This window comes from Nanorana parkeri, unplaced genomic scaffold (assembly GCF_000935625.1).
Source record: "Nanorana parkeri isolate BGI_ZX_2015 unplaced genomic scaffold, ASM93562v1 scaffold1679, whole genome shotgun sequence".
Taxonomy (NCBI): Eukaryota; Metazoa; Chordata; class Amphibia; order Anura; family Dicroglossidae; genus Nanorana; species Nanorana parkeri.
In genome coordinates, this window is record NW_017307947.1 from 259,789 (window position 1) to 271,309 (window position 11,521).

Here is an 11,521-nt window from a genome sequence, read left to right on the forward strand (position 1 = left end):
GTCCACCATGTTGTTTTCATATATATATATCCTTCTTTTGTACAATACAACTATGTAATAGGAAGTGTAAAACTGCTTCATTATAAATCAATATCCATCACTTAGCACGGAGTGTGGTCTGTAGTCTGTCCAACAGGTCGTTTCTTCATATTTGGCTAATAATTTTTGTACCATAGACTCCAAGCCATTTACTTTTTATGGTTACTTGGGCCTCAGGTCAACATTTATCTAATTGACTTTATAAATGTACCAAGCCATACACACAAAAAAACTATTGATTCCCCTTCTCTCAATGTGCACATGAAGCCTTCTGCAGATGAGTTATCCCTCATTAGGGCCTGTTCACCCCAGGTCTGTACATTAATCACACAGCAATGAACACACGGTACTAAACCTACTGATTAACGCATGGACCCGGTGTGAACGGGCCCCTACTCTCTGTGTGGCAGTACTATGCAAAGAATAGAAAATTAGACTACATTGTTTAACGTGCATCTAAACCCAAGAAACAAAAATGTGATACATTGCAGAGTACTGGTCCTCAGATCTGGTGGCTGCATTTGTTTTCTTTTTTTTTTTTAAGGCTAAATATGGTTTCTGCGAGTACAGAAAAAATAAATCCTAAGTTTGACCTTGCCAGACATCATGTGTCCTTGTAACGAGTGATGAGTGAACTGGCCGAGGTTTGGTTTGCTTGGACGTTTATTGAACCCAGCCAGAGATCTAGATTTGGCGCATGCCCACACAAATTAAAGCCAGGGCCCGACTCTGACCTAGCAACCAATGATACTGTGCAACCCTGCTGGGACACAGAGGGAGGTTCTGCAGCGCGTGAACTGGTCAAATCATTCACCCGTTTCATGAACAAAGTCCCCTGTTCCTTCTCGATAGGATAGTTATAATATTGGTAAGTATTATAAAAAAATTGTTTAATCTATGTTAAAAAAAATGGAGAATCACCGGGGAAGGAATCCAGAGACGTCACATATTCCCATATCAGGATTGTCCAGACGCAGCTCCAAGTGGCACTCAATTATCATTCTTCCTGTTTACAGCACACACAGAGTACATAGGTATATATTATTATATTATTCAGCTTTAATCCATAAAGCTCTGCTGTGGAAATGTTCTTATTTGTGAAAAGGAAGCTGTAAGAATAGCAGAGACTGAAACCAAAACACCAATACTGGCAGGATTATTCCCAGGAAGCTCCCTGACCACTGGCTGCCAGTCTGTGCCCGCGCAGTGACTGTAATTATCTGCAGTCTAATTATGATTTGTCGCCTCTGGTTAATGATAGCTGGCACTATCCTAGAATGAACACGCTGTCCTCAAACTACTCTTCTCTATAGAGACATGCACAGCACCCGGATGACGTGGACAACCATCAGGAATAATGAAGCGTGAATGTGGCTTTATGCAGAGACATGGCTATGAATGAAGAGGATCGATGACAAAAAAACTTTAGGGCTTCTCCACCATTTTAGGAGCCATTTACATGTTCCTTACATGCGTTACTGCAATATGTTTCATTCATCTTGAATGCAACCCTTATTCAACTGTTCACATCATCTATGTGCAGTAGCATGTGACAACGCTCATTAAGTGCCTTAGTGCAATGTATCCTGAATGGCACCCCAATGAACCTGGTAATGGATGTGCAATGCAGAGTGACACAACCCAGAAGGTCCGTTAGGGTGCTATTCAGAATGAATGGCACCCAATTGGAACTTCTGATGGATGTGCAAGCATGTTGCAGTGAAGCACAACACACAGCAATGCACTAAAGTGTACATCAGTGCACTGCCAATATAGTTCATGCACTGTGGTATATCCCATCATTATTTATTTATTTTTTTGTAGGGAGAAAAAGCTAGTATTTACTGTGATAGTTACCATTACCATAGTAGGGGCAGCTGTTGGGCACTCCAACTGATGTAGCCACACCCTCCAGAACTACATCTCCCAAGAGCCCTTTATCACACACACACACAGTATGTGGGCAGAGGCTTGGGAGCAGGGGCGTCCGAGGCCGGGTGTCACCCTGAGCGGAGACCTGGTGACACCCCACCCGGGCTGCTGACATCAAATTCAAGATGGTGGCTCCCAGAAGCAGCATCAAGGCTTTTGGATGTCTACACAATGGAGGCTTCTACAGGGAAATAATCTGGGTAAAAACACAGGCCGAATGCATATATAATAGCTGTAAAGGTTTTATCAAAATGTATGGTCTGGTGACCCTTAATTGAATTAATTAACGGGTTGCAAGATCTTTATATATAGAGCTGATTACCTTCAGGGCAGATAACGCTTGAGGATGGAAATATCAACCTTACCATTGTCTGCTTACATAGTTACATAGTTAGTCAGGTTGAAAAAAGACACAGGTCCATCAAGTTCAACCTATAGAGATAAGAGGGGAAAAAAAGAAGAAAAGCCTAAACAGAACGCTATGCCCACAGTTACCCCGTGTTGATCCAGAGGAAGGCAAAAATCCCCTATAAAGCATGGTTCAATTTGCTCCAACAGGGAAGATAAATTCCTTCCTGATGCCATAAGGCAATCGGATATTCCCGGGATCAACAATCCCTGATGCTGATGCTTGTTTTTAAAGTGCTAGCTTTTGGACTGTCATCCTTATCCTTGCTTCACCACGTAGTTATTGATCAAGAATTAGTGTAGAATCATTAAAGGTGAAACTCCGGACCTGTATATTTGGTCAGTGAGACACTATAGTAGAAAACAAGATTCCACCTTCAATAACAAGCATGCAACGAAGACATCTTTATTTCTTTATTATGGGACTAAATGAGATTGAACGTCAGAAATTATTTCTAACTGATACTAATTGTCTCGTGAGTGAATTGTAATTTTGAATGTTGATGGGAATTTCTTTTCACTAACATTTTGGGTTCTTTTAGCATGAGCAGATATACTATAACCCCCAATATCTTACAATGAACTTCCATCTGAGCTTTCATGGATGAACATTTCCCCAAGTGAACACAAATCTCTCATTGTTACAAAATAAATGAGCGACACAACAGAAAAATAAGAACACAATCCCAAAACAGAAACACATCTGTAGAAATGTTTTAAGGTTCCTAATGAGTGTAATGTGTGACAGTCCAAGAGTGTTTACCTGATTGTGACCGGTGTCACCCACTGTGTACATTGTGTCAAAGATCCTGACCAGTAAGTCACAGACCACATACACTAGATGTCACAGGGCATATACAGTGTGACACATAGCTTGTATTGGTTGTCAGAACCAATAACTGCATGGTGTGTAACAGACTACATACAGAAGATGTCATAGGGCATGTACAGTGTGAAGCATAGTACGTATTGGTTGTGGACCCTGCACAGTGTCTTGCGGACCGCATACGCAAGATAAGTTGTAGTGTATCCATTGTACACCGTCAGCTTGTCCACAGTTCATGCCGGGTGCTACAGTCAGTGGTGTATTCTGGTTTGGGGCTGCCCTAGGCAAGACAAAACGTGGGCGCCGTCCCCCCCCCAAACCCCACCCGGCTGTGGTCTCAGGTGGGCTCTACAGGATCTGTGGTAGGTATGCAGGGTTTCAGGTGGGCTATGAAGGAACTCTGGTGGGCTCTGCAGGGTCTCAGGCTGCAGAGCCCATCTGAGCCCCTGCAGAGCCCACCATAGACCCCGCAGAGCCCACCACAGATCCTTCAAAGCCCCCCTGCAGGATCTCAGGGTGTCTCTACAGGATCTGTGGGGGGCTTTGCAGGCTGCAGAGCCCCCCTATGGATCCTGAAAAGCCCACCACAGATCCTGCAAAGTCCCCCTGAGACCCGGCAAAGCCCCCCCCCCCAGATCCTGCAGAGACCCTGCAGTCTGCAGGATCTCAGGGGGGCTGTGCAGGATCTGTGGTGGGTTTTGCAGGCTGAAGAGCCCCCTATGGATCCTGCAGAGCCCACCAAGGGGTATTGCACAGCACACCTGAGACTATTTGGTGGGCTGTGCAGAATCTATGCTTGGCTCTGCCAGCACAGTCCTCTTACCTTGCACGGCCTGACCTCTTTGGAACATGGCCTCCTCGTCCTCGGCGCCCAAATGGACGGCCTCCTCATTCTCGGTGCCCGACACATCCTCCTCCTTGTCATCTACGCCGCCCGACTGGAGCTCAGGAGACGCCTTCCGCCTCCTCCGTCAGCATCTCTGCCCCCCGCCTCCTTCGTCTTCGCCCCTGCCTCTTCCGTCTCGGGGGCCACTCGTCAAATTTTTTTCTACCATGGGGGCCGCTTGCCAAATTTCATACTTTAAAATAAAATGTATCTATACACGGTTCGGTACTACAGACACCAATATACACACAATAAGGTCCTATTCATATCTGTAGGTTTAGGTGTGATTAGGGATTCCTGCATCAAAAACTTGCGTTTTACTGCAGCAGAAATCCCTAATCTGGCGTTTACAAGTGACAGCTGTCACCTATTCAAGTTAATGATCAGGTGGCAGCAGTTGCATATAAACGCCTGCACACCACATGTAATGATATGTGATATGATTACATGCGATTAAAAAACACTCTCCCTGGATGCACAATCATTGCATCCAGGGAGAGTGATTGATTCCTAACCGAATGTAATCATCACACTTATCTTTACATGCGGTGTGTAGGCATTCACATGCAACTGCTGTCACCTGATCATTAACTTGAATAGGTGACAGCTGTCACTTGTAAACGCCAATTTAGGGATTTCTGCTGCAAGAAAACTCAAGTTCCTGACACAGGAATCCCTAACTGCACCTAAAGATAGAGGTGTGTATGGAGCCTAATACACTTCTACTCTCCCCCGTACACATAAAAAAAATACAACCTCTGTACATATAAAATAATACCCCCCCCCCCATACACATGAAAAAATACCCCCACACACAAACTTATATATATAAGGATCGGCACCAGCACACCTCAGTATAATGATAATCATTTCCTTTATTCACATAAAAAGAAAGAAATCACAAGCCGACATTTCAGGACTCCCCAGGATCCCTTTCTCAAGGCAGAGGGGCTGACAATGCCTTGAGAAAGGGATCCTGAGGAGTCCTAATACATTGGCTTGTGATGCATGTTTATGTGAATGAAAGACAAGATTATCACTATACTGAGGTGTGCTGGTGATGATCCTTATTTTCCACATGCACAAAACATTGCATTATAATAGGCAGTTTGTATTCATTCTCAGACCTTGTATAATATGTCACATATCACATGTCCAGCGATAGAACACAGGGAAATGTCTATGATGAAACACAACAATATCTCCAGTGATTGCAGGTTTTCCTGCAGATGTAAAGGATCAGGATTTGCTGCCAGAGAATATAACTGAAGATCCGATTTATATCTCCGAGATTGAATTCCTTTTGTATTCTATCTAATGCAGAGCAGCAGTGGAGGTTTATGTACTCGCTGCATAGTATCCAACTACACAAATCCAGACACAGACAGCAATAAATACCTGACAATAATTCACAATCCTTATAACCACTCTGTCCAAAATTAGAGAAAAAACCCCATTAAGCTGGAGATCCACTTTAAATAGAACCCATCACGTTAGAACAAATGCAAGATTCAGATTATTCTGTCTTAAAGTGAACCTGTCCCCTATTTTATACTAAGCAGAGGTCTAGCTGCCGCAAGATGCTTGCTTAATAAAGTGACTCTAAACTTGTGAATTAAAGGAGAACTATGAGGCGAGTGAAAATCACTCAAGCCTCAAAGTTCTAGCCGACCTATGACAATGAAACTGTCACAGGTCGGCTCAATAGATCGGGAAGTGAGCGAACACATACCGTCGCTCGCTCACTTCTCGATCTATCCATGCAGAGAGCCGTGACTGTCACTCACGGCTCCCTGCACGTATTCCCCCCCTCCCCGCTCCAATCCTCCAGCGCTGACTGGCGGAACGGACATGGGAGGGGGCGGGTACAGTTGGGTCTGCCTCTAGATAGGCAGAGCCAGCTGTCAGTCACGCAGCTGGGTGGATCTCGACAGGATCCGTCCCCGCTGCGCCGTCTCAGTATACTGTGAGCTGTAGCTCATGATATACTAAGCTTTGGGTGACGGGAGGATGCTAGTTTGTGTCCTCCCGTTACCCTTAGGACAGTGGTTCTCAACCTTTCTAAGTCTCACTACAAATTATTAAACTAAACTTGGGATTGTAGTCCATCACGGGAGTAAGCTTGGAGCGGTGGCTACTTTACAACACACACAGGGACCATGGGGAACAAAAGTAGCCCCCCTCCAGAAGGAAGGACAGTGTCAGCACCAATTCAGAGATGATTTGAGGATCTATAGCCGAGTGATACACAAATAAGATACATTTTTGTTAATAGTTAAAGGAGAACTATGGGGTTAAGGCTTTTCCCCATAATTCTCCTTAGGGTAACGGGAGGACACAAACTAGCGTCCTCCCGTCACCCTAAGCTCAGTGTAGCGCGAGCTTTAGCTCCCGGTATACTGAGACGCCCAGCTGAAGCGGATCCTGACAATTATGTCTGGATCCGCCCAGCTGCGTGAGTGACTCTAGATAGGCAGAGCCAGCTGTACCCGCCCCCTCACCCGTCCGTTCCGCCAGTCAGCGCTGGAGGATCAGAGCGGGGAATCCAGCCCCTCCTCTGTCGCGGCCGAGAGCTGTGACAGGATCGGGAGGTGAGCGAGCGCCGGTATGTGTTCGCTCACCTCCCGATCTACTGAGCCGACCTGTGACAGTCTCATTGTCACAAGTCGGCTAGAACTATGAGGTGAGTGGAAAGCACTCACCTCATAGTTCTCCTTTAAGGTACATGAATGCTTTTGAAGGATTTAACTCCTGAGTTCAGTGTCACTTTAACCTTCTTTATTTGCCAGAAGCCTCATCTCTAACCAGTACCTGGAGAATCTGGACTCTGATTGGTCATTATGGACAAATCCTCTACTCTCTTTTCCTCCATTAGTACTTTTAATTCCATCTTAACCCTTTAATGACAGAAGATAAAACAAATCTTAACGCCTGAATCCGGTTTTGCAACTTTGCCATGTGTTAGTAAGACTGTTCATATCTTTGCAGCTACTTCGTGTATCCGGGTGAATCATTCCTCATTGTGCTCAGGACAAATGAATTTGATATAATTTTTTTTAGACAGATAGAGTTTTCTATTAGTGGCATTTAAAGGTAAATTCCACCTTGTAGAAAAAATGTTTTAATAAATATAATATATCATATGTATAATATAAAAAAATAATGAATGCAGACTTCTTCATAAAAGAAAAAAATAAACATTTATTATTATTTTTTGCATTGAGCCAGTAATGCAGTTCAGTGGATCCTGGGTGCAATGCAGACTCTCCCTCCCATCCCAGTCACTGTTTACTGTTAATTTTCCACCTGGCCCAGTCCATTTTTTTAAAGGTTATCTCAGGTCAAGAACTAAATATTGAATTTCCATAACTTCTATCCCACTCCTAATAACCATCTCCATCTAGAAGTTTGGAAACTTACTTATTGAAGGTGCCCATAGGATGGACATCCTCAATGCACTGACACCATCTCACCCAGCCCTGTGAATAGGCACTTCTTGGTGTCACCACTCTCACAGAGCCTGCCGTCTGAATCACAACTCAACATCTGAACAATGTAACATTATCACTGCTTGCTGGGAGCAATGCATGATGGGATATGTAGTCTTGAGAAATGAAGATTACATCACATCAAGCAGCAGGGAAAGAGACGCAAAGCACACTGGGAATCCGGGAGGTTGGTGGAAGTGATGGGCAGACGGAAGGCAGCGCTCACTACATAAGTAATAGGCCAAGGTAACTTGGCCGTGTTTGTGGGAGGATTAACCCTTGCATTAGGGCTACCCCCGCACGGCAAGGGTTTTGCTTGTTTTGGTCTAGGGTGTAAAATAAAAAAGATATACTCACCCAATACTTAGATCCGCTTGGCTGCTAGACCGGATCCTGCAGCCTCTTCTCCCCCGGGCTCCAGCGGTCAAAGGATCAGCGATATCATCACGTCCATTGACTTGCACTGGGCATGAGGACGCAGATGAGTAGGGAGGGAGAGAGGTGAGCGGTCACTGCTGCGGACCGAGGATCATGTGAGTATAGCTTCCTTATTTTACCCCTGCAATGCCGGGATAGCCCCACTGCAGGGGTAAGTTTTTACATGCCCAGAGTTCTGCTTTATGCTGGCCAGACACTGCGAATATCAGCCGGGTTCTTGATGAACTGGCCGATATTAGTGAAGTGGGTTCAGCTGTCGTCGCCCTTTCAGCCGGCATCTCTCGATCTGCTGAGGAAAATCTTTCAACAAACAGAGCCGGCAGTCAATAAGTAACTGGCTCTGTTCAGGTATTCTGACAGCGGCCGCCGTCAGAGTACAATAAGACCCCATTCACAATGAGCGTTTTGTAGTTACATAGTATTTGAGGTTGAATAAAGACATTAGTCCATCAAGTCCAACCTATAGCGCGATTTCCGCTCATAAATCACTCAAATATGAAGCTCAGTGTAGATCTTCCAATGCATTTCAATTGAGATGTTCACATCTTGCAGCTTAATGTCGCATGTAGCTTGTAGCTGAAGCTTGTCACTTGAACATGACCTATTTTTCTGCAGATTTCGAGCGATTTGGCTCCAATGGGCTTTGATAGACTGCCAAAAGAAGCGCACTTGGTAGCACGACAAAATGTGCACTGGAGTTCAAAGTCAATTAGCTCAAATAAGTACTGAAAAAGAGCTTATTTTGTTGTAGCTAAGTGTGAATGGGGTCTAAAGACATCAGGAGAATCCTCGATTGACACTTGTATGCATTGGTAGAGGAATCTGTTATAATCTTTGATTAGCTTGCAGGTTGAAGGAAGAAAATATTGCAGTGCATGGCCAGCTTTAATGGACTTTTGTTGATCTTGGTGATGCTCAACCTGAATCAGAACAAGTTGGAGCCTTCTATGGCCAGTATTAGGTGTATGGGCACAGGAGCCTGATTGTACAAGCATCTGTCATGTTCTTAATAAGAGCAACTAGATGGAAATAAATCAAATCCATTACAAAGGCAGAGCCTTCCACTGTCCACAGACATTTCCCAATCAAATTCTACAACACAATTGCTCTATACTGTATCTCAGTCTCATTGGCATCCACAATCAGTGTTCCTCCTCTTTATGTGGGATTTCAGGCACTTGGGATGTGAATGGCCCCCCTCTGTCCCATTACCCCCCTCTGTCCCGATGCTGGGGATGACATGATTATATAAAGGAAGCAGAGTTAGTGTAAACACATAGTAAATAACAGGAGGATTACTGACACAATCAGCAGCGAAGTCCCAGTACCGGGAGATAATGAGCGCTAATTACCGCTGAGAAGATAATCCTCTTCTTAGTGTCATGATCAGCGGATACAATCATCCCCTCCATTAATATTACACTGTACATTACACACACCTGACACAGGTACATCTGCATGCCTGAGCACACGCAGAGTCATGGCTGCAATCAGCAGAGGGTATATAGATGTATAAAGACGTGTATACTATATAAATCCAGTAGCGATGTAGTGCATGCCTCCGCTGGGTGGAACGAGACCCGCTCTACCTGTTCGGGGCAGCAGAGGGGAGGATAGGGGTGTGAGCTCAGCCAATCAGAAGGAGGGCAAGGGGTGTAAAGACAGCCAATCAGCGAGTGATGGATGAGCGCGTGGGAGCTATATGTAGAGCAGATAGTGAAGGTGAATGACAAGCAGCAGCGGAGATAGGACAACAGGATCGGTGCCCTGCAGATCTGGGACATATTATAGGGAATTGTCACTTATAAGGCTTCCCATGAAGTCTACCCATATGATCTGCTGCCAGATCTTCTACTCATAAGATCTCCTGTCAGATGCTCTACCTATGGGATCTGCTGTCAGAGATTCTTACTATAGGATCTCTTGTCAGTTCTTCTACCCAAAATATCTGCTGTCAGATCTTCTATTCATAGGATCCCCTGCCAGATCTAATCATAGGATCTGCTGTCAGATCTTCTACCCATAGGATCTGCTGTCAGGTCTTCTACCCATAGGATCTGCTGTCAGATCTTCTACCAATAGGATCCTCTGTCAGATAGGATCCCCTGTCAGATCTTCTAGCATCCTCTAGCTGTCTTCCCATTCTATCTGAACTCATCTAAAAGTTTGCTGCCACCCAGCCTGGATGTCACAGACAACTCCTGCCACCATGTCTTCTGTCACCACCAGCCGGCCTCGGACATCCTTCCTCATCCAGGACATCCTGGCAGATCTGGGGGGTAAAAGCAGAGACAGGCACCCAGGTGAAGACCAGGAGAGAGGTACAACCGCAGGAGAGGAGGAGGGGGAGGTCACCCTACAGAGAGAGAAGTCTGGGGACCCACTGGAGGCTCACAGCCTAAAGATGACTGGTAAGTGACATTTCTGTATATGATATTTGAGATTCTGATTGCACTACAAATAACCGCATGCCTTTCATATTTCAGATGCTTATACCACTTACCACAATTTCCCTGCGTGTAGCTTCTAGCTATTCTGGAACTACAAAGCATGGCAAATTTGCCATGGCATACACGGATTTGTAGTTCCACAACAGCTTGGGAACCTCATGTGACATTATGGATGTTGTGTAGACCATCCATACAAATAACATCAGAAATGACATGTTGAAATTAACATTTATGCTTCCCAGATCAAGTCTCCATGCATTTAAAAGTACATGCTTTAATACTAATTTACATGCATTCAGAGCATTTGATCTGCCCCTGGACCAAGAGAGGGGCACACCTAGGAAAGGGGGCACCAAGGGAAGGGTGTACAGAGGGAAGGGTGCACAGAGGGAAGGGGCAACAGGGAAAGGGGGCACCACAGAGTTTTTCCCCTGCCTATTAGCAGCCCCTGCCCACAGATCACCAGATCTTTAGGTTTTTTTTTTTGCTTTTGGCAAAGATCTGGATTGGACCACTATGGGATCACTGGGATCACTATTGAACCACTGTGGGATCACTATAGGATCATTCTTTCCTAGTTGCTGGTAATATATATCAACATCAGGATACAAATTTCAAATTTACTAATTTCACTCATTGAGCTACTTAGATAAAATATTTCAGAACAAAATTAAATCTATTCTTTTTTTTTCCCTTTATTTATTAAGTGTTAATTTTCTTATAGGGAACGGCCATTGAGCGGCTTAGATAAATTATTCTTGAAAGAAAAAAAATGTAAAAAATTATATATATATATTTTTTTTCAATGGGGTGTATTTATGGTAGTTTATTTCATTTAGTGTTCTTGTATTTGTGTTTTTCCTTTCCTTTTCTTTCTTTTGTCTATTTGATCATTTGCGTACTATCACTTTACATTTTTAATTTTTACTTTTTTGCCTGTTTTTCTCTATGAAAAAAAATAACATTTAATTATGAGTCACTTTACTTTTTTTTTTACTTTCCCCTCCTTTTTTCTTTGGCAAAAAAACCCCCCAAAAACATAATATTATGAGTT

General features: G+C 44.1%; 1 protein-coding gene across 1 annotated transcript in view; it reads left to right on the forward strand.

Moving 5' to 3' along the window:
- The first annotated feature begins 4,054 nt into the window (after nucleotides 1-4,054).
- The window catches only part of NKX3-1 (NK3 homeobox 1), a 10,740-nt gene continuing 3,273 nt past the window's right edge, over nucleotides 4,055-11,521 (forward strand). Inside the window, exons 1-2 of the mRNA XM_018571105.1 lie at nucleotides 4,055-4,175; nucleotides 10,198-10,428. Of these exons, the coding sequence (XP_018426607.1) occupies nucleotides 4,055-4,175; nucleotides 10,198-10,428 (352 nt within the window). The remainder of the gene's footprint in view (nucleotides 4,176-10,197; nucleotides 10,429-11,521) is intronic.